The sequence below is a fragment of the Podarcis gaigeae genome (assembly GCF_964106915.1).
Source record: "Podarcis gaigeae genome assembly, chromosome: 8".
Lineage (NCBI taxonomy): Eukaryota > Metazoa > Chordata > Lepidosauria > Squamata > Lacertidae > Podarcis > Podarcis gaigeae.
Genome location: NC_139684.1, coordinates 51667978 through 51692477, shown reverse-complemented (window position 1 = coordinate 51692477; position 24500 = coordinate 51667978). Strand labels below are relative to the sequence as shown.

General features: G+C 45.0%; 1 protein-coding gene across 2 annotated transcripts in view; it reads right to left on the bottom strand.

Annotated features, from left to right (window-relative positions):
• Window positions 1-21885, bottom strand: part of GNAO1 (G protein subunit alpha o1) — a 167957-nt gene extending 146072 nt beyond the window's left edge. For both annotated transcript variants that reach the window (XM_083749979.1, XM_083749978.1), the window contains exons 1-2: window positions 20878-21885; window positions 19988-20030 (exon numbers count right to left, since the gene is read on the bottom strand). In XM_083749979.1, the coding sequence (XP_083606105.1) occupies window positions 19988-20030; window positions 20878-20995 (161 nt within the window). In that variant the 5' untranslated portion in view covers window positions 20996-21885. The remainder of the gene's footprint in view (window positions 1-19987; window positions 20031-20877) is intronic.
• Between the last annotated feature and the right edge of the window lie 2615 nt (window positions 21886-24500).

Here is a 24500-nt window from a genome sequence, read left to right as displayed (position 1 = left end):
GGAAGGCAGCCAGTTGTAAAGTAAATGAATATAGCAGATGGAAGGGAACCGCCAGCAAAGTATAATGGTGATGGACCAGAGGTCCAGAGCCATGCAATCCTTGCTGGGAGGAAAAACAGGGTGTTAAAAGTGTGTGTCTTGGCTAAAGTAGACCAGATGTTTGTCATGTAACGGCCTTGTGTGGCTGATTCCTTTTAAAAACAAACACCCAGTACAGAATTGGATGTGGGCCTCGAGTTGGATCAAGACTGTGGTTGGGGAAAGCAGGTATTAATCCTTAACCATGCATGCTACAGTCCCAGTTGGATCATGTCCTTGCCTGCTATTCACAATGGGAGGAAAGCTCTCAGTGGTGCCCACTGACTAGAAGGTCCAGACTTGCAGGAAGCTCCCTGTCCACTAAAGTCCTCATCATCATTGCTTCATCATGTGCTTTAGTGGGTTTACACAATCTGTCCTTGTGGCAAGCCTGCCTTTTTTTGGCTATGAAATTTATATTGTTCCATAGTGTGTGGTGGGGGCGGGGACAGCAAGCGGAAAACTCAAGGGTTTCAATGTGATCTCAGTACATGCCACAGGCTCAAAAACCAGAAGACAACATTAAAATAACTTCAAAGAGATTGCTGCATTTACATCTTATGATTTCTCTGGCACTGCAGGGCTTGGATGAGCCACTCTGCAAAAGAAAGGACCTCCTAGGACTACAGATCAAAGAGAACAGTTTACTGTCCCCCCAGGGGCACTTTCAAAACAAGTCAGGATCTCCCAGGCCCAGAGAGTCCGCTGACCTTGTAGGCCAGGGCTTTGTCAACCTAGTGTTCTTCATGTGTCTTGGACTACAGTACAAGTCTCATCGGCCACAGTCCTGCACTGACTCCTCCAACCAGAGCCAGTTGCAAAAGACACACAGTTACGATTAAAGAGCAGGATGTCTCTGAGTACCTTCTTAGGGTAGGAATTAGTTTTCAGTACCAGAACTAATCTGAGCTCATGGCCCTTTCACACAAACACCTACTCCTTCCTTGCAGCAGCTTAATTTAGGTGAAAAGTCATTTTGCTGTGACTGGTGTTGAAACAATTGGCACCCAGAAACCCTTGATTATTTACTGCAAATCAGCAAAAGATCTGAAGTAGATTCTGATCTATTTTCTACCCACACTGTAGAGCATCACAATGCAATGTCTGCATTGTGCAGTATTTATTTATTAATTTAATTTAATTATATACTGCCCTATACCGGCAGGTCTCAGGGCAGTTCACAGAATAAAATCAAAATATAAAACCACAAAACACATAATCAAAATAAAAACAACCACCACCCAATAACCCCCCCCCAAAAAAACACCCCCCACATTTTAAAAGGGCATAGGATGTCAATCAAATCAACCAAAGGCCTGGTTAAAAGGAATGTTTTTGCTTGGCGCCTAAAGGTGTACAGTGGTACCTCGGGTTAAGAATTTAATTCGTTCTGGAGGTCCGTTCTTAACGTGAAACTGTTCTTAACCTGAGGTACCACTTTAGCTAATGGGGCCTCCCACCGCCGCCGTGCGATTTCTGTTCTCATCCTGAAGCAAAGTTCTTAACCCAAGGTACTATTTCTGGGTTAGCGGAGTCTGTAACCTGAAGCATATGTAACCTGAAGCGCCTGTAACCCAATGTACCACTGTATAATGAAGGTACCAGGCGAACTTCCCTGGAGAGAGCATTTCACAGACAGGGAGCCACTGCAGAGAAGGCCCTTCTCATGTTGCCACCCTCTGGACCTCTCAAGGAGTATCTCCTGCTTTCCCAAATGCACCCATGCCCAGTGATGTAAAATCAGTGAATTACCTTGAAATAAGATTTTATTTGTTTATTTATATCCCACTTTTCCCCCTGACAGGACTCAATGCGACTTACAGATTTAAACACAACTCATGGTGTGGAGAAAGTGGATGGGGAGCTTTTGCCATAATACTAGATTGCAGTGGGACCATCCACTGAAGCTGAAGCTGGAGACAATTCAGGACAGACAATAGTTAATACAGCACATGGTTGTGATGGCCAACAACTTGGGATGGCTTTAGAAAAGGATTACAGTGGTACCTCGGGTTACATACACTTCAGGTTACATACGCTTCAGGTTACAGACTCCCCTAACTCAGAAATAGTACCTCGGATTAATAACTTTGCTTCAGGATGAGAACAGAAATTGTGCAGTGGCGGCACAGCGGCAGCAGGAGGCCCCATAAGCTAAAGTGGTGCTTCAGGTTAAGAACAGCTTCAGGTTAAGAACAGACCTCCAGAACGAATTAAGTACTTAACCTGAGGTACCACTGTAGATGAATTCATGGAGGATGAAGCTATCAATGGCTATTTGGCAGGATGTCTACATGCTACCTCCAGGGTCAGAGGCAGGAGGCCTCTCTATGCCAATAGCTGGAAATCACTGTTGGGAAGAGTGCTGCTGTACTCTGGCCTTGCTTGCAAGCTTCCCATGGGCATTGGTTGGCCACTGTGAGAACAGGGTGCTGGACTAGGTGAGCCACTGGCCTGATCCAGCAGGACCCTTGTTATGTTGGTATGCTGCTGAATAATGGGGTCTGAAAACTAGGTAAATACGCTCCTCCTACACTCTCTCTTGTCCTCAAATTTAGGCAGAGGAGTGGAAAAGGGAGTAATGGCCACCCTTTGACTCTCCTAGTTTTAAAAGTAAAACAGTAAAATGTTAAAGAGCTCATCAGACTTATTGGACTCAGAAGAGCCAACAAGGCAAACAAAACATTCTTTATGAGGAGATCAACACAGAAACGCATCCTTCATTTATCTACCAACACTGAAGGAGTTGATTCTTCTCCATCTGAACAACAAACCGGGCACCACCCAAAAAAATAAAAATAAAAAAAGAGTGTGATCTTCCTTTTCTGCTGAGAGGCAGCACATGTCACATCGTCCTATCACATAGAGAAGCTCCGTGCCAGCCACAGTTGGGTACCAAGTCTGCTTCAGCACACAAAGGAGTCACTTGCTCATAGCTATCTTATGGAACTGCAAAGTGGCATGGGTAATTTAAAACAAAATTAAATGAACCAGTGCTTTATTATCTAACTGAGATATATATCAATAACTGTCCTGCTTTGTTGCTTTTTATCTATCAGCATCACTCCTCACTATCTTGCTTGAGTTGCCATCATCCCTGAGCTAGAGGTGAACTATATAGGATGGCTCTCCCCCAAATCCAGTGAGGACTGAGCAGACACAGTTGCCATGGGATGTTAGGTGTCAGCTGAAAAAGAAATATAGAAGGAGGGGAGGCAAATCTGTCTATTTCAGTTTTTCCTCAGTCTTAAGTTCAGTTTCCCACATTTGCATATCAGTTTGCAGATTTTCTTCTTACAAGTCCTTATGAAAATTCATTTGGTATTGACGCGAATTTCTCCTAATATATGCATTTTTGTGTGCAATTTTGCCTAATCTGTCACATTTTTTGCAAAGCAATTTCCTGTAACATAATGCATTTTGTATGTGTGGTTTGGTGTTTTTTTTTTTAAAAAAAAATGAATATATGCATTTTTGTAAAGGTTACACATCACCACAAATTTCAGAGGAATGTGAATGTCAAAGGATGGCTGTTTCAGTTTGAATATTTTCCTCCTCTTGAATGCCTAAATTAGGTAGGTTCACTTTTAAATTAGAACTAAATTGAATTTCTCCTCTATCCCTAGTATGTGTTTGTAAAGTCCTGCTTCAGTTCCCTGCAGTTTATGGTATCGTGGAGGAAGGCATGGCTGACTGGCTAAAACCTGAAAAGGAGCACTCCTGTTTGGGATTGTGGTGATGGAACATTTTATTGCATGCCTCAGTGGTTAGTCCCACCATCATTTGTGTGCATTGAATTCCACTGCCTTTCTTGTTCCAGAAACAACATATTTCCTTCCTTTCTTCCCTTGTTGTTTCCTCACTAGACTTGTGGCTGCTTTCTGTTCATTCCATAGTCACTGGCAGCCTTGGGCAGGGAGTCATTGCTGCCTTGGATTTTTCTGTGCCTTCTGTTTAATTGAATTTTCCTCCATATCTCCATAAGTGATTTTCCTCCCAGGCCTTTCCCTTCCTTCCTTCTCCATTCATCCATGCATCATTCAGATGTTTCTAGCGAGCACCAGCTGCAGACATTAAGATTTCTTGAGCATCTTCTACATTTAGAAAACCACCAAGCAACTCAACCACACCAGCGATTGCTCCATGAGGCTTGAAGACTGATGCTTGGGAAGGTTTTTTCCTCCCTTTGTAACAAAAACCTCCCTTGCAACAAAATGTGGAGGACCTTCTACAGAAAAATGTGACTCTACTACAGACTAAGAGAAATTCAATTTGGTTCACATTTCAAGGCAAATCTATCACACTTTTCAAAACCGTGTAAAAACAGAAACACAGCCATGCTTTAAAATTTGCACTTACCTGAAATTTGCTACACAGTTTTCCAACCAAAGAATGTTTGCATAAATGCATATATTAGGGGAACGTCTGCATAAAAATGACTATATTAGCAAAAGTATACAGAAATCCATTATATCAGGAAAAAATGCTTGCACATTACATTATTCAAAATCGCACACTAAATTCTGTTTATTGAGAAAGGAGTACTAAAATGCTGAAGAATTGCAAAATACACAAAATCAAAACTTGGAAGGAAACAATTAACATTGAACAAAATTTTGCTTGAGAGAACAGTTTTGAATTAGTTATGGTCCAGGTGAGATGTCCATTTGAGATCTCACTCATCAGATCTTCAGAGATCCCACTACCAACCTTAATAAGGACAATCATTTCAAGTTCCTGGGCCCACAGTGGACTTATCCAGCTTAGCCATACTCAAGAGTAGACCTACTGAACTCAATGGTGTTAAGTTATTCAATGGCTGCTTTGAGTATGACTTAGCCAAATGCAACCCACAGTTGTTTTCAGGGCGAACGTTTAAGAATTCACCTTTCCTATCTTGACTCTGTTACAATGTTCCTGATCCATTTCAGACAAGTCATCATAATAAAGAATGCTGTCAGCTCCTGCATCTGATAAAACCCAAGAGGCTGAGGAGGAGGGTATTTTTGTACTTGAATGAAAGACAGTCATGGTACCAGGCATTAATTATTCAGTGGGTCTTTCCTATCAGATTAATATCGTTTCCTTCCTGTCTTCTGAAACTGTGATAGTAACTCCTGGGGCCAGATTCACACATGCAAGCCATCGGCTTTATCCTATCTGATTGCTACTGATTACAGGTAAGGGATCAAGATTTTTTTTTAAATGTAGTATGTGAACATGTTGCTGTGATTTCCACAATCATGGCAACACCATTTTGGAACAGCTGCAGGCCACAGAAGATACTCATGTGGCGGTGGATTCTGTGGAATTCCCTCTTGGCTGAGACAGGGTTTTATCAAGCACCTGTAGTTCAACAGGGAGGGAGTCTATTTATTCCAGCAGGCATTTTAAGGATGTTTGCCATTTTTGCCATTTATTTTATCCACCATATGCCTTTTGCAATTTTTATAAACACCATTTGGAAACTTTTGGTGATTACGCCATATATAAATATAAACAGCTGAAATAAAATAACTAATGAATACAGTGATACCTTGGTTCTCAAACACCTTGGTACTCAAACACCTTGGATCTCAAACGCCAAAAACCCGGAAATAAGTGTTCCGGTTTTCGAACGTTTTTCAGAAGCCGAATGTCCGATGTGGTTGCTGGCTATTGTTTCCAGGGCACCTGCACCAATCAGAAGCTGCGCCTTGGTTTTTGAGCATTTCAGAAGTCAAACAGACTTCCAGAATAGATTAGGTTTGGTGCTTTTGGTTTTGCTATTTATTTTGCGTTTTTGTTTTCGAGGCTTTTTCGGTTAATTTGTTTTTGTGACTGTGTGTAACCTAGTTCAGCTACTGATTGATTGATTGATTGATTGATTGTGTGACTGCGGAAATGGATAAAAGCCCCCCATACAAACAATGACTTTCATCAGTGCAGGTAAGAAAAAAAATAATTTTAATTTTTATCATCCACAATGCTAACTTATTTATTTTATAGTACTGTACATTGATTATTGCTTTAATTTTATGGATCAATGGTCTCGTTAGATAGTAAAATTCATTGCTGTTTTAGGGGTTGTTTTTAAAAGTCTGGATGGGATTAATCCATTTTGCATTACTTTCTATGGGAAAGTGCACCTTGGTTTTGGAAAGCTTTGGTTTTGGAACTGACTTCCAGAAAGGATGAACCAAGGGACCACTGGAATCATGAAAATAAATTTCTGAGATTTATAAAATCACAAATGGTGTAAAGAAAACATACAATGGCAGGGGATACCCACTATTTCAAAGCACAAACATTGGGTATCCTCCCCAGAAATGGATGCACAGTCAATTTAATATAAACAATGTTTGTTTTCAAAAGGGATGACCTATGGAATGCATTGTGGCAGCTAGCATAAGTTATTTACCTTTTAAAGGAGGGGGGAATTACACAGGTGCAGAGAGAGCTGCATACAGAAAAAGACCCCACTGGTCCATGTATTGTCTCTACATTGACTGACAGCTGCTCTCTGGGACTTCCGGCAGGGTTCTCTCCCAGGCCTACCTGAGGATGCTTGGGATTGAATTTGGGACCTTCTGTTCACAAACTGGATGCCCTGCCACTGAGCTGCAGGTAGAGCTCTTGCAACTGCTTGTGATGATGCGCTAATGGCGACCCTTCTGAGAGACTGAATTCCTTTCTTCACTAGAAATGAGGTGGTGCAGAAGAGGGCATTCTACAACCATCACACCCTGCTTGCAAATTTCCTGAAAGCTTCTGGTTCCCAGCTGCATAGGAACTGGGTGCCATGCCAGATGGACCGATTCAGCATGGCAACTCTCCTATCCTTCGTGAAAACCTCCCTTTTCATTGGATCAAAACCCACTCCTGCCCCCTAAACAATAAACAATATGTCCATGGCTGCTTGGGTAAGGAATAAATGGATGTCTGGATCTTCCAGCTAATCCCTGTACAACAAGCCATTTGTTCTTGCATCTAATAAACTCTATCTGATAAATATCAATGAGCGGCTGACGTGCCTCCGGGGTAACTAAGGAAACGCTTTGTGCTGTTCTCTTTCTCTCGCCTGCAAGGTAACCAAGCGCACACACGAGTAACTCTGCTGTCCTCACCTACAGAGGAAGTGAAGGAAGGTGTGGGTTTCCCCTTATCGCTCTTCACATCCAGGCAAATGTCCCCCCTTGGCCTCTCCTTAGCCTCATTAAATGCTCCGTAATTCTGATTAGCTGCCTCTTCAACACTTGCTGTTCACAACTCTCAAAAGCAAGGTTTTCACTATGCCATGCATTCAGACCTGGGAAATACTGTGTTCATTTTCCTGATTATAAGGCTAGTGTTTGTGTCCCACTTTCTAATGTTCCTTTCACACTGCAATACAGTGGTACCTCAGGTTACATACACTTCAGGTTACATGCGCTTCAGGTTACAGACTCCGCCAACCCAGAAATAGTGCTTCAGCTTAAGAACTTTGCTTCAGGATGAGAATAGAAATCGTGCTCCGGCAGCGCAGCAGCAGGAGGCCCCATTAGCTAAAGTGGTGCTTCAGGTTAAGAACAGACCTCTGGAACGAATTAAGTACTTAACCTGAGGTACCACTGTACCTGTTTTGGTGTGGAACTGTGGCTGTTTAAATACTATACCAACATGTTATGCTAAATTTCATTCACACGGGCCTGTGGCATGATGAGAGCACCACTGGACAACATCGCTCCTGCGTCACCTTATCCACACATGTGTGCTTTGGTTTCCCTATGATTTCCCCATGAAAACAGCAGGAAAGAACCATATGCCAGTATACTGCCCCAAATTCTGTCACTTGACTCCTGTGATTTTCCAGACCGCACATATGCTATATTCTGCTAAATTTCCAGAAGCGGATGTTACATTGTGTAAAAGCTCAGATATCATTATTTAAAATTAGCAGCCAAGGGAATTGTGGCTAAATGAAATAAACTGCTTTGTGAATTCAGCCAAAGAGGTTCCCCCACTGCAAGTGAACTACAGTGGAAATGGTACCCCGAGGCAGAAAGTCCACCACCCTCTGGTTTAAAATGAAGGCAACGGGTGACATGCCCTCCTTTCTGAAACGTGCATTCCCCAGGCAGAAGACATTTTCAAGGATCATCAACTTGACTTCCCATTTCAATCCAAATACATTATAAATGCAGACACTTAGCAGAATCAGGATTCCCATTTAAAAACTGGCCATGCAGCAACCACCTTGAAAATCACCAAGTTGATACAGCACTTTGGGTTTTTCTGCTGAGCTGTAAAACAGGAGGCTATAAATTCACCCCCTAGCTAAATTACGGAGAAACAAGGATATGCACCCAGAAGACTTCTGCTTTGTTAAGTCAAAAGATTTTCATTAGAGAAGAAGGATTTCTCAAGTCAGGTCCAGTAATCAATCAGAACACGGCAGCAATAAAATGCAATATGACTTTTCGGAACGATCACCTTCCACTGCTGCAGCTTCCTCTGCCCAGACGTTTTGCACAGATCCTGATGCACAAACATTGCTCAACATATTTATCAGCGTGGATTCATATATCTTAACAGAGGGGTAAGTATTGTAACCTGTCCTCTGCCAATTACATGGGATCATAGGAAACTGTATTACACCGAGTATGACCATTGATCTACCTAGCTCAAGGTGGCGCTGTGGTCTAAAACACTGAGCCTAGGGCTTGCTGATCAGAAGGTCGGTGGTTCGAATCCCTGCAACGGGGTGAGTTTCCATTGCTCAGTCCCAGCTCCTGCCAACCCAGCAGTTCGAAAGCACGTCAAAGTGCAAGCAGATAAATAGGTACCACTCCGGCGGGAAGGTAAACGGTGTTTCCATGTGCTGCTCTGGTTTCGCCAGAAGCGGCTTAGTCATGCTGGCCACATGACCTGGAAAAACTGTCTGCGGACAAACATCAGTTCCCTCGGTCAGTGAAGCGAGATGAGTGCCGCAACCCCAGAGTCATTCGCGACTGGACTTAACTGTCAGGGGTCCTTTACCTTTTTTTTACTTATCAAACAAATTTATAGGCCTCTTCACGGGGTGTACATCAAAGTGGTGTGCAGGGTATTATCTATAAGAGAAGGAGCTTGTCTGGACCACAGGCCATTTCAGCCACACCATAACCACTTGCTCCACACCTGGTGTCATATTGGGTATCAGATGTGGGGCAGATAAGGATGTGGCTGACCCAAAGTAGGGTTTTTGGGACCTGTGGATCAGCTAATCCCATGTACCAGGCGTTGCAAACCCCACCAATCAGCCAATTCGCACACTAAGTCAGTTGCACTAAGCTTCAGAAGACCCAGAATTCTGTGTGGTGGCAACTGGAACCTGTTAGGGCTGCCATTTTTAACTTTGCTGTTATCATCACAAAAAGACTTATATAGCATATATTGAGGAAAGTGTCCGATTACAAATGTACAGAGTGCCATTGCCTTCTCAGTAAAACAACAACAGCAACATCCATTATTCTTTTCACCTCTATAGACAGGGAAAGCGCTTCCAAGTAAGAGCGCCCAAGAATGATTTTCAGACAAGATTGAGCCCAAGCCTTTTGTGCAGAAATTCAGCCATACCTCATGACCTCAGTTTTTGGATTTATGTGTTGTTTATACTTACACATGTTGCCCACAAACTAAAAACACAAAAAAAACTTCCAAAATGTGTGGAAAACTTGCTTCTGAGTGCATGCAGTTCTTTTCTGCAACCCAAATTTCTTAAAACAGTTTCAAACAGTTCTAAGGAATATATTATATATTTAATAGTATACGCTGCCTTTTCACTTAAAGAAGCCTCAGCACTGCTAACAAATATATTTTATTATGCAATAAAATACATAATCAAATACCTCCATTAAAAACTACAAAAACAGAAGCAGCAGATTAATAGTGCAGCTGAAAGCAACTTGTTAAAAGAAAACACACTGACTTAAGATATTGTTAAAAGAATGAGAGGACAGCGCAGTCTTTGCCTAGCACCTAACTGGTATCAACAATCCACCAGGCAAATATGTCTAGGAGGAGCATTTGGTGGTTTCAGCACAACAGAAGAAGAACATGCAGCTTTATGATTGCATAATAGTTTGCCAACTATTAATGTCTATTCAGAAGCAGCCCCAACTGAACATAAAGGGACTTAACCCCAGGGACATGTGTATAGGACTGCAGCATTCAGAGGAAAATGCTGTAAAGCCATGGTGTATGAACTTGCAAGTGTGGCAAGCAAAAAATAAACACAATTGCACTCCAAGTCTTCCTAAGGCACACAAGACCTCCCCAAGCCATGAATACATATTTAGAAAGAACTCGTATCTCAGATAAGTTTGCCTACAGTTGCAAACTGAATTAAAATTCTCCTCCATTTCTAGTTGCATCTCATGCTGGGTTGCAGCATCAGGATGATGACCTTGGATGGAGAATGGGGTCCTTGCCGCAAACTCAAGATATACCTGGACCATTAAAATGCCCATTTTTCCAGCATATTAACTCCCCTATTTATCCCCTCTTTATTTATTTGAGTTGTTGCCTTTCAAAACAAAATCTTCCAAGGACTGCTTACATTTCAAATGAATTAAAATTAATTAATCAATCTACAATACAATATATCCTTCCAATAGCAATGGCATTACAAATCCTTCCACACTATGAAGCTGGACATTCCAATATGAGATTTAAGAACACAGGTAACTACCCATCAACTCCCCCTCGCTACTTTTAAAAAGAAACATTTTAGAGTCTCTTCTGTCATGTTTTCGGGTAATGCCAGTGCTTTTTTTCTGGGGCTACACAGGGGTACGCATACCCCTAAACATTTTGTGAACCTTTGTACTTTTCTCCATTTACTGTATTTATTTCCCCCAATTTGAACTATAAAATGGTGATTTTCTTGAGTCAAAAGGAGAGTACCCCAAACATTTTTTTAGGAAAAAAAAAGCACTGAGTAATGCAATTCCTCTGTTTTGGAGAGGTATGGGTCTGTAGCATAGTATTCGTAAACAGTCAGTGATTCCATGGTATAGTATTCTTAAGTGGATTGATCTGCCCTCATCACGGAGCACTTGCAGCCTCTGCTGTCCACATATTGAGAAGAGCTACAGTTCCTTGCATCCCCCTCCCAAGACACATAGGCCACTTTCACACCATACATTAAAGCACATTTTAAACCAGGGTTTTCCAAACTTGGGTTTCCAGCTGTTTTGGACTACAACTCCCATCATCCCTAGCTAGAAGGAGGTCAGGGATGATGGGAAGAGTAGTCCAAAAACAGCTGGGAACCCAAGTTTGGGAAACCCCATTTTAAACAGTTGTGGCTTCCCCCAAAGAATTCTGGGAATCGTAGTTTGCTAAAGGTGCAGGCTCTTGACCAGAGACCCCTATTCCTCTCACAGAGCTACAAATCCCAAAGTTCCCCAATAAGAGGGGTTGATTCTGAAACTATTGTAGCTATGGAAGGGGACTAGAAGTCTCCTAACAACTCTCAGCACCTTTAACAGACTGCTGTTCCCAGAATTCTTTAGGGCAGCCCTGACTGTTTAAAGCAGTATGATGTATGGCGTGAACGAGGGCCTAGAAACAAGTTCCTTCTTCAGATGGCCTTAGACAGCATATTCAACAGAAGCAGTTCTTTTCCTTCCACCAGATTATTTATCATCATCAACAACAACTCCCAGCTTTTCTCCCTCACATACACTCTTCCCGTTCCAACAGCTGAATTCGCAATATCAAGACACTTCCTTTAGGAACAGCTTTCCAGCACAGTGGAAGAATGCACTTTGCACTGTCAATGTCCATTGGAGGCAATTGATCAATACATTGAAGGAGATGAGAAAAGTCTTATGCTTGCCATTTATTTGTGCAAACTCCTGTCCATTCCACTCCCGCAACACCACCTCATTTCCCCTCAATCACACTGGGCTGGGAGCAGCGGTTGACACTTGTCAAGGCTTTGAAAATCAATGTTCAAGTAGGGGGGGATTGCTAGAGCATTTGAGAAAGGCTTTCCTATGTTAAATTTGTTTCAATTTGTTTTAATTAGTGACCAATTTGTAAAAAAATTGAAAATCTTTTTTTTTTTAAATTGGCAAAAGAGAGAGAGAGAGAGAGAGAGAGAGAGAGAGAGGCCTTTCTTTGCAGTGACCCTTTGTCTCTGGAATGCCTTATCATCCAGGGTCTAGGACGCCCTGGTGTTACCAGTCTTTTGAAAGGCTCTGGAGTCCCGCCTATTTTCCCCTTGAGATGTGCTGATTGGACTGATGGAATTAATGTTGTCTCTTACTATTGCATAAGAGCAGCCCTGCTGAACCAGGCCAAAGGTCTGTCTTGTCCACCGTCCTGTTGTTCTCAAAGTTCTCACTTATGGTCCCCAGAAACCTGCATTCCTGTGCATATTGTCCCTGACCATTTAGCCATTGTGACTGAACTCTTTTTTTAAAAAAAAACTGGCTGTTGTTTTAATGGTTATTACTGGTTTTATCCAGCTGCCTTGAGAGGGGTTTTGCCCCCCAAAGCATGTAAATATATATGTATATTTACATCAGTTTATTTGCTCACCTCAGTGTGAATGTAGAGCTATGTGATCCACAATTCGTTTTCAGCAGCATCATAAAGTAAAGGGCATTAAAGATTAAGTGGCTTATATAAGGTTTTAGTAGACAATCCCCTGGCTCTGCCTTCTCCTGAGGTCAATTTTCATTATCAATCAATCAATCAATCAATTGCCATCCAGACATGTCTCAAGGGGGCATGTGTGGGCCCCCTTGGGAAGTGGGGTGGGATATAAATTAAATGCATATATAAATGTACAAAATGCAGCAGAAGAGCTAAACCAGCAGTTTAGCTGCCATGTATGGCAGAATAAATGAGTCCCTTCTTTAAAAGTGATAGAGAATGGAAAAAAGAAAGGTGCCTTATATCCCAAATTAGTTCATTAGTCTGTCTAAACTTTAACCAATCTGATACCCTTCATATGTTTTGGACTATAATTCCCATTATCCCTGCCCAATGACTGTTCAAGCAAGGATTAATGGGAGTTGTAGTCCCTAATAACATGATGGAACAGACAGCTCACCTTGGTTAGAGGTCTCTCAGCAGCTGCTACATGGACACCTATCAGCGATACTGCAGTACTGAGTTCCCTGCATGAACAAGGGGTTTGACTAGATGAGCTTACAGGTCCCTTCCAACTCTACGGTCCCATCTGCCCTATATCTCTAAAGCAAAATCACACCATTTAAAACAACCGTAAAGGTAAAGGGACCCCTGACCATTAGGTCCAGTCGCGAACAACTCTGGGGTTGCAGCGCTCATCTTGCTTTATTGGCTGAGGGAGCCAGCGAACCAGAGCAGCGAATGGAAACGCCGTTTACCTTCCCACTGGAGTGGTACCTATTCATCTATTTGCACCTTGATGTGCTTTCGAACTGCTAGGTTGGCAGGAGCAGGGACCGAGCAATGGGAGCTCACCCCGTCACAGGGATTCGAACCGCCGACCTTCTGATTGGCAAGCCCTAGGCTCTGTGGTTTAACCCACAGCGCCACCCATAACTTCCTGCAAAGAACCATGGGGACTGCAGTCTGTTAAGGGTACTGAGTGTTTTTACGAGACCATAGGAGCCAACTCCTAGGGGCCAAGGGGGCTTTGCCCCCACATAAAACATTTGAGGGGGCCAGGCCTGTCCCCAGTTGATGGGCACGTTGTGTGTGCAACGTGTCATATTATCAACTATGCAGGGTGTGGCTTACCCGGGGCCCCACATCATTTTATTCAAGTTGGCACTCTGGTAGGAGACCCCTATTTCCCTCACAGTGCTACATTTCCCAGAGTTCCCTGAGAAGAGGAATTGACTGCTACACCACTCTGAGGCTTGTAGCTCTGTGAGGGGAATAGGGGTCTCCTACGTGCGCTGCTCTGGTTCGTCAGAAGCGGCTTAGTCACGCTGGCCACATGACCCGGAAGCTGTACGCCGGCTCCCTTGGCCAATAAAGCGAGATGAGCACCGCAACCCCAGAGTCAGTCACGATTGGACCTAATGGTCAGGGGTCCCTTTACCTTTTAACAACTCTCAGCACCCTAGACATATTAAACTTCCCAGGATTATTTTGAGAGGGGCAGTAAACCATGACTGTTTAAAGTGGTATGATACTGCTTTAAATATACAGTGCAGATAGGGCCTATCATTCTATGTTCCCTCCTGCTCTGATTTTAGCAGTATTTTGCTCTTGTAGTGCTCTCTTAGAGACCTCTTCAAGCAATGCCACAAACAAATCCTGATGGTGGAAACATGCATGCAGAATAACTTTACATGCCTTTGTAATCTTGCAGATAACACCCAAGACCTATTTTCAGCTTCTGCGAATGGCCTGTGAGGAATGCACTTTCTGATGCAAACACAGCACAGACTAATGAGGAGACTAGCTGTATTATTTGTAGCAGTGCTACACCACCTCAGAGCCTCAGCTGCCGCTGCTATTGCTTGCAGCAGTCTGTTTGACTGGATATTTGAAATCCATTGAGAAAATATAAGGGAGCGTGCAAGCGTACATATAAATCCCAACTGTGTGCTACTGAGAAAGGCAGAAGCCAAAACGAGTCACTAAAGACTGCGAAACATATCCCTTGTTTGACCATCCACTTATTTAAGAGTTGGTGTGGTGGACTGGTTAGAGGAGTGACCAACTCTCAATGGCCAACTGGGAGGATGAAATGGGGGTGGTAAGAGACACATAGACCAGAGTGAGCTAATGTCTGTCCTTCAAGATGTTGCTGGGCTGCAACCCCCATCATCCCTGACCCTGCTGGCTGGGACTGAGTTGGAGTCCCTCAACATCTGGAGGGGCTTGGATGAAAGGTGAGATATAAATGTATATAGTCAGGAGCTGCAGAATTTATCTAGACCAGGGTTTCCCAAACTTGGGTCTCCAGCTGTTTTTGGACTACAATTCCCATCATCCCTGACCTCTGCTCCTGCTAGCTAGGGATGATGGGAGTTGTAGTCCAAAAACAGCTAGAGACCTGAGTTTGGGAAACCCTGGTCTTGATGAACCTTCCCTAACCAGGAAGGTGATCTAGACTACAGAACCCATCATCCTTAAACTGGCTGTCTGGAACTACTAAGAGTTGGAGTTCAAAACATCTTGAGGGCACCAGGTTAGGGAAGGCTGATCTAGATCTAGATACACACATAAAAGAAACAAAGATCCAAAAATTAATGGACTGAAGTTAGCCATGTTTCTTAAATTCTGTGGTTCTATCAAAGTCAAACTTAGTTGGCTACAACCCCACAAGGTGTGAACTAGGCCACACAACAGATGATGTTGCCAGTTTGTGGCCAGTACCACTTTAGCTAGCAGGTGGGGCTTATGTAATTGAACACTCCTCCATTTAAAAACAAAACCAAACCAGCAACCCATGTCAGGGAGAAAATGAAGTTAGAAGTTAGTTTCTAACATAGAGGCAATGAATGTGGCATGAAGGGGCAACGTGAACCCCCTCTTCCAGACTTGCACAGTGAAGTGATACAGGTTAACTGCTTTGTCTACTTTTTGCAGAAAGTGGGTATCACAGACAAAATTCTAGAAACGAGAACTTCCAACTATCTATTCCCCATCTTGGCAGCAAGAATCCTACAGAAAGATACCTAACCACATGGAAGGTGACACTGTCAAATTGGTTAATCCATTCTTGTTCTGCAACCAATTCCTTTTAAGCTGATCTTGCCTTATATAACAAATTATGTCTATTAGATGCAATCTGTGCATTTCTACCAGCAATATATGTGTGTGTTTGAGTTTGAGTGTGTGTGCGAGAGATAAACCATCTCCCTGGAATTCAGCTGAAATGTTTCCTATCCCCTCTCCACTCCTACTGTTTGAATTAAGTGATAGGCCATTCCATATATTAAGGCACATTTAAAGAATGCTGGTTCTCTAGAATTCCTGAAAGGATAATAAGTGCAAATGCCTTCCCTTCCTCTAAGACATCAACTCCAAATAATCACCAGATCCGTGGGACCAGGTAGGGGCCCAAAATAACAAATGACAAAAACAAGCAAGACTCCAAATCTTCCAATAGGAATAAATTTAGGAAGCTCAGGACATGGTCTTGGTTCCTGCAGTATTTTACCAATTACCCATTTGTACTGCATTCTGTTGTGCTTTATTATGGTGTGAACTCTTCCATAAATGAAAAGCAATATAAAGATCTTAATAATAATAAAAGTTGCTTTTTTATACCTCATAATAACAATGGCAATGACATACAGACTATGCAGTGCCTCCTCCTCCTTTTTGTTTTAAAGAAAGTGGGTGTATAGAAATAAAAAAAGGAAGGTCTGTAGCTCAGTAGCAGACCGCGCACTTGGCAGGCGGGCTAAATTAGTTCCACTGAAATCAGTGGAAGAAGTTCCTTAATGATTAAAGTCAGCCATCCCCAAACTTGTGCCTGCCAGATGTTTGGACTAATCAGATGTCAAAGAGATAAACAACTACCTGACATTTAGAAGACATCTGAAGGAAGTTTTTAATGTGTGACATTTAATGTATTTTTGATCTTTGTTGGAAGCCACCTAGAGTGGCAGGGGAGGTCCAGCCAGATTATTATTATTATTATTATTAGATTGCAATTATTATCCGACCCAGCCAGCAGGGCTGCTGAGAGCTGCATCTGGAGGGCACCCGGTTTTTGAAGGCTGGGGTGGAATGTGAGAAGATCAAATACCAATAAATAAATGCATGATAATCCCAGATTTCTTCCTTTTCTTTTTTTAGAACATAAAAGCCTGGTGGATCAGGCAAAAGGCCCATCTAGTCCAGCACTCTGTTCTCAAAGTGGCCAGAAGCAGTGATTCCCAGCATCTGGTATTCAGAAGTATACCACCTCCAACAGTGGAGGAAGAACACAACCATTGTGTGTTCTGCCTCTACTGAGAACCTTCTCCTCCATGAATTTGTCTAATCCTTTAAAGTCACCCATGTCGGTGGCCATCACTACAACTATGCAAAGTGCCGACTTTTACTTTAAATTTTATTTTAGTACAACCCACAAAGTCCCCAAACTAGGATAGCTCAGAGCCTGAGACTCTTAATCTCAGGGTTGTGGGTTTGAGCCCAATGTTGGGCAAAGGATCCCTGCATTGCAGGGAGCTGGGGTGAGGGACTAGAGGACCCTGGTGGTCTCTTCCAAACCCTACCATTCTATGATTCAAACCATCTGGAGAGCTCAAGCATCTGGGAGGCTGGCTTAAGTCGTGAATAATTTGTCCCATTGATTCCACAGTTCAGCAGCCTTTGACTGCTGCATCCAACTCACCTGTTTCCCACCACACAAACCTGACAATACATGTGGCTCTCCATGTATTGCTGGACTGCAACTCCCATAATCCCAGACCATTGGCCATGCTGGCTGGAGCTGATGGTCTCCGCCTATGCTTAGCAATTCCTTATTTGCACAGCCACTGCTGATGTCTGGCTGTTTACCTAAAACACTGGAAGTTCAAAGACATCTACCCACCCTCATTAATCCCATGAGAGGGTTGGGTTCTGATTTGGATTCTACCACAGACACAAAAGTCCCTGACCAGACATGAGCTCACCCACTAGGCATCTCTCAGACCTCTCTCCGCAAAATGAAGACAAAAGTGATCCACCTCACAGGGATGTTGGGAGGATAAACGGATATAAAATAATGTATTTGAACTATGAATTATTTGTGTTGTGGAGCACAATCCATTGCACAGATGTAAGATGCCTTTAATTCAACGGGGCTTCCTGCCAGCTGCATGCATAAGGAAGGAAAGGCATTGTAAAAACTGTTCATAATGGCAACGTTCAAATTGTCAGGGTTTTAAATTCCTTCCCCAGCACTAAGGGCAGCTCAGAATATATACTGTTAGAAGCAGCTTTATCCTCTAGTCTAGGCCAGGATCTTTCAGAGCAAAGATTTCTAGTCAGGAGGAGGACCGAACTGCAATTCCAGTCAGAAGAATCACAGTTAAATGCAAATTATACATGTGTTCAAATCATGGTAATCCAGTATCCGAACTGGGCCGAACCTTGCCGACGCAATTTTTTTTTTCAACCGAACGCTTCCGAAGACAAGACAAGCGCTGCGCCCGACAATAGCCGAGACAAGCCGAGTCTTGCCGATCTCCCAAGAGCCTATTCGAGTCTCTTCTGGGCGCTGTCCACCACTTGCACAGCCTGAAACCTTTACCTGCCACCCCGGGCACAAGCGAAGAGATAATAGAGGCAAGGGGTGGGGGAACACACAGTGGTCGCTGTAGGGTGTGTATGTATGAGAGAGAGAAAGAGAGAGAGAGAGGAAGCGCGCAGCTTTGCAAACGAGTGTGCATTTCTCCCTCTCTCTCGCTTAGCAACACGCAAGCCGCCTAAAGGGCGGGGAAGGCTCTTGCAGTCAGCAACAGCAAACCTCGCTCTCCTTTTCTTGCAAGGCAAACGCCTCGCAAACGGCAACTGGGAACCCAAAGCATTGCATTGCAATGCTGGGATTCCTTCCCCACGACCACCTTTTGGCTTCTTTTCGTTCTCTAAAATGGGAACACTCTATCCCATCGTCCATACTCCCCACCCGATGTCCTCCTTCCCAAAGGAACACCATTCGTCCACCTCTCGAAGCAAGATGCAACTAGATGCAGCGACTTGTTCGTTGCACGGGCACCCTCACTCGCTCGGCCTGGGGGCGCGATGGGGCCACAGAACACCTGTGCCCAGCCAGCTGTCCAAACACAGCCTTTCTTCCTGGCACACACACACACACACACACACACACACACACACCTCATGCGATTTTCAAATCAATATCATAGATCGCTAAGCAGAATCGGCCGCTGCGGAGCAGAGAAGGAAGTTGACCGGAATAGCTCCTATGGCGCCCCGTTAAGGTGCTGGGGACGAAATTAAGCAGGGTTAGGGTGTCGTGCGTAAAACGAGAGAGGACGGAGCTGCATCCTTCGTTAGCTGGCTGCTGATTTATTCCCTCCCATATCCCAGCTTAATTTGCAGTTGCAAGCCAAATTCTGCCATAATTAATTAAATGGTGGGGTGGGTGTTTTAGAGGCTCAAATCTAGAAAGGAGAAGAAGGGAGGGGGGAAGAGGATGATAAGCGTCAGCGAGGCTTGCTTTAAATCTGCCTAATGAGCAGATTTCCACCACCCGATAGAAAGAGAGAAATGAAGCAGAGATAGGCGATCCTGCCTAAGCAGCCCATGTCCGGAGATCAAATGAGGGAGGAGATCAGGAGGGAGCTCAGGGAAAGAGATAAGATCCCGACATTAAGCTTCATTGACAGTGTGATGTTTAATGGCTGCGCCTGGTTGGACGATCTCGGCCATGCACATCCTTCCCAGGACCCTGCCGGCCCCTCCCTGCTCCCTCCTCCTTTCTTTGGGGTGGCGAAGGAGGGAGAGCAGCAGAGCAACCACACTTCAGCACCAAAGCTATAGAACAGCGGACACCTGGAGCTTCCCTGCTTAGCATAAAAAGGAGAGAGGGTGGGGCGGGGTGGGGCTGGATGCCCCCCCCTCTTGCCCATCCGCCTTCCCAGCCTTCTCAATCCCTGCTCCAGATGTTGGCCTCCCCGCAAGAGGGCCCCTCCAAGGCAGCCAGCAAGAAGCAATCCCCAAGCAGAGCTTCCCACTTCAAACATGGCGGACGCCCATTCATACAACCAAAAAGACCTGTTCGCCTTTTCCCTCCCCGTTGGTCTCTCTCTCCCCCACCCAAGCCCACCCCGCCTTGCCAATTCCCACAACAAGAAATCGGGGGTGGTGCCTGGGTTTCTCTCCCCCCTCCCTTTTGAATGGCAACATGCTAAAATCATTGGGATAGGCACAACACACACACACGCTAAATAAGACTGCTGTGATGATGTAAAATCCTCAAAGGGGGACTTACTTCATCTGCTTCACGATGGTGCTTTTCCCGGATTCCCCAGCCCCTGTTAGGACAAAAAGCCAAAAATAAAACCCCGATAAAGGCAAGATCTGGCGAGGGTGATAATATAAGGAGATCAAGGAGATTACATAGGAAGGAGCAGCTGCACTAATGGTTGCCACGGCGGGGGGGGGGGAGGGCGAAGAGGAGAGATCATGTTTGTGCAATTGAGGTTTCCGTGCAAAAGGGATAATGGTAGGGTAGTTTTCAATGCAGAAGAATGAGGAGGTGGCACAGAATCATACCTGTTGGGTGGGCTATCGAAGGTTTCCATTTGGGCAATACAATGGATTTTTTATTTTACTTTTTTTTTTTGCACATGATGCAATGAGGCTCAGCAAAATCATGCCTAAAAGGAAAGGGCCTGCCAGTGTACGTGTGTGTGTGTAAGAGATGGGGAGAGGGAGGGAGATAGCGGAGGGGAGAGATGGAGCATAGTTGTACAATAGGTGGGGCAGAAGATGGAGGATGGAAAATAAATCACACCTAGTTGGTGGAAGGGAATGGGTGTCCGACCCCCCCCCGCGCCGCCCTTTTAACTGGAAGGGGCAGGAGGGAGAAGATCGTATTTGTGCTCTAGAGTTGACAAGGCAGGCAGGTGGGGCGAGAATGGCAAATAAGTGTGTGTGTGTGTGTGTTTGTTTCGAGGGAGGGGGGAAAGCGATGGCTCTGCCCAACAAATGTGGCAAGCAGAGCTGAAATGCCAATCTAAATAGGAAGGTGGCCGGCATAGGGGCTGACACACGGGAGTGGTGGACCTGGGGGTGGGGTGGGGGGGGGTCTGGCTGTGTCAGAATCCTACCTGGGTGTGGAGGGAGGGTGGGGGCGCAGCTGGGCTCGAGCCCGCTTACCTAGCAAGAGCAGCTTCACATCTTTGGCCGCGCTGATGCCGTCCTCCTTGAGGTTCTTCTCGATCGCCTTGCTCCTCTCCAAGGCGGCTCTTTCTTCGGCGCTCAGTGTACATCCCATGGTGGCCGGGAAATGTGTTCTCCCGGGCTGGCGGACACTTCTCTCGGTCCCCCCAACCCCCCTTTTTATCAGACACTCCAAGGAGGAAAAACGGGAGGGGAAACAAAAATTAAAACACAACCACCAACGCAGCAGAAAAGCAAGATAGGAAGAAGAGGGGTGGGGATGTAGATCTTTGCTTAGATGTCAAAAATAAATTAAAATGAAGCACCAGGGGGAATATAATACAGATTCTCTCTCTCTCTTTCTGGTTGGCTGCCCCCTCGCTCTTCTCCTTCTTCCTTCCCGGCTCTGCGTCTCCGTAGCCCCAGCAAATCAATGCATCCAAATGAGAGCCGAGCCTTCCGGGGGCTGGCAGGCGCTGCTGGGGGGGTGGTGGTGCGCTGGAAGGAGACGAGGGAGATCTCTTGCGATGGGGGAAGGAGCAGGGCGCGATGGGCTCTGGGCGCCCCTTGCCTGGTCTGGAGCTGGGCGGCCTCTTGGGGGACGCGGCAGCGGGCGGGCGGGTGGCAAGCGCGCTGGGGCTGCTGTTGCTGCTGGCGTCGGAGCGAGAGCCGAGCCCTTTCCCCTCTGGGCGGCTGTGTCGCCGGCGGGATGCCTGCCTTCGTCGCTGGGCTGCTGCCTGGACGGCTCTCGGGGCGAGGCGCTTCCTTCCTCCTGGCGAGTCTTCCTCTCCTCCCTCCCCCGAACCTGGGGGTCTCTAATGGGCGGCGGCGGCGATGGCTGCGAGCGATCGCATCGCTCAGCCGATCCTAATGGCAAGAAATGCAGAAAGGGGCGACGCGAGCTCGCGGCAGCAGCAGCCAGGCGAGGAGGAGGGAGGGAGCGGGGAGGGCGGGCGAGTGCGCCAGGGCTGAGCCGCGCCGAGGCTGCCTTCCCTTGCACAGGCGAGGCTGGGCTGGCTGACGTCGGCCGCGCAGCCCGCGCATGCGCCCGCCCGGCCGAGAGGAAGCTCGGCGAGGAGGAGGAGAGCGAGCCGAGCGAGCGAGCGAGAGAACGGGCCGAGCAGCTGCTTCGAGATGCGGCGGCGGCTGCTGCTGCTGCCGCCGCCGCCAAAGAGCCTCTCTCCCTCCCCTTCCTCCCAGTTCACGGCGCTGCAGTTGTGCAGCCGAAGTGGGGAGGGCTGTGCGGAGCTTAGAGATCAGGGGTGGGGAGGCTTGTTGAGTCGGAGGGCCACATTCCCTCCTGGGAAACCATTTGGGGGCCACTTGCCGGGTGTGGGCGGGGCAAGAGGCTGAAGTGGGCGGAGGAATGGGGGGGCACGCCTTATCTTTATGTAGGATGCTAGTTCACACCCACACAGGGGTGCCAACTTGAATAAAATGATCACATGATGTGGTGCATCCACACTTTTTGAATGGCAATGCCCATCAACTTGGGGGGGGGGAGCCTCCTCAAATATTTTATTGGGGGAGGGCAAAGGGACACACATACACACACACACCTTCATCCAGGGGAACCAAAGGCATAAGAACATTAGACAATCCTGCTGGCTGGGTAGCTCAGTCGGTTTGAACATGGTGCTGGTAACACCAAGGTTGCAGGTTCGATCCCCATATGGGACAGCTGCATATTCCTGCGTAGAAGGGGTTGGACAAGGTGATCCTCAGGGTCCCTTCCAACTTTACAGTTCTATGATTCTATAGCAATCGGTCCAATGGCCCATCTAGTCCACCATCCTATTGTCGCAGTGGCCGACTAGACACTCCAGCAGCTGTTATCCAGAAGGATATTGCTTCCTTTTTTTAAAAAAATAATATTTATTAAAATTTCAAGGAAGATACAAAAATGTAAAAAAAAGGGGAAAAAGAGAGAAAATAGACAAAAAGATAAAAAATACAAAAAAATGGTTAAAAACAAATCAGTCATTCCATATCCCATTTTTCATTTGCTTATTTCCCTGACTTCCTCACACCTCCCTTCTTTGTATTCTAATTCAATCATTTTTTCAGCAAATCCTTTCCATTTTTGCTTTTGCTTTTTGTATTCTAGCTTAATTAGTTATTTCACTAACCAATTAATTAACTCAACAAATCCTTTCCATCTTTCACCATATTCTGTTATTCAGTTTGCATTACTTTGTTTAACCTTATCTTACCAAAAAAATACCTTAAAACTTAAAACTTAATGCTTATTTATACATAACTCCTTATATCATTTCTACTAAAGCCAGACAATTTCATTTCAACATTTCCCCTAATATTTATTAATTTTACACTAGTTCCCAAAATAAAAGTTTTCCTTTGTAAACTCTTCCAATTTTCATCCAACGTCCCTTCTTCCTGGTCTCGGGTTAGGTCAGTCCTTACTGTCCATTCCATCTAGTCCATCAACCTGGTAGTCTTATATCCAAGGCTCTTAAATCTCTTCCATGCCCCTTCTGCGGATCTTCTTCTTTTTGTTTATACTTACACTTTTCCTTGTCCTTTGTTGGTCTCTTTCTTAATTTCTTTCTCATTGAGGAGTAGGTCTCTGGGGGATTTCCGCCCATAGTTGTCTCCCTCTCCCCTCATCAGACCAACCCATTCCCCACAGTCCCACTCCCCACAATCATCAATATAATCCAGAGGGTCTTTAACAGCATGTTTCAAAGTCCCTCCAAAGTTAAGACCCTCTTCAGCTCCAGACTCCCTCTGGCCCACTCCATTCTTCCAAAACAGCGGCATGCTCCTGCAGGGCCTTCAGAAAGATATTTCTTGCAACCAACCATGGAATATCCTTTCTCATAATTTGAATCCATCAATTTGGGCTCTACCCTCTGGAGCAGCAGAAAACAAGCTTGCTCCATCTTTCATATGGCAGCCCTTCAGATGTTTGAAGATGTCTATCACATCACCTCTCAATCTTCTCCTGGCTGAACACCGCAACTTCCTCAAACATTTATCATGAGGCTTGAACTTCTTGCATCCCTCCTCAGATTTATAAATAATAAGTCTTTCACCTAACCTACCTCATAGGGTTTTTGTGAGGATACAATGGGGGTGGGAACAGACTCCGACCAGAAGTGGTGGGCACTCCTTCCTTGGAGGTTTCTAATCAGAAGTTGGATGGTCATCTGTCATATATGATCTAGTTGAGATTTCTGCATTGCAGGGGGTTGGACTAGATGACTCTAGGTAGGTGGCCTTTTTGACAGCCTTTTTCTCCCCTACAAATCCAAATACTGACATGTCTGAGGCATTTGAAAAACAACAACATTTGTTTGTTTATTTGCAAATGCAGTACAGAAAAGAGAAGGAATAACACCAGCTGATATTAGCCATAAAAAGATTTCATTTATCTTGAGTTTGGCCACATTCACTGCATGCATTTAAAGCACTATGATACCACTTTAAACAGTCATGGCCTCCCCCAAGGAATTCTGGGAACTGTAATTTGTTAAACGTGCTGGGAGTTGTTAGGAGACCTCGATTCTACTCCTAGAATTACAGTTTCGGGTTGCCAAGGCCAAGAGAGTTGGTGCTGAACCCACATCTTCAACCCTATATAGGGTTGCTACTTATGC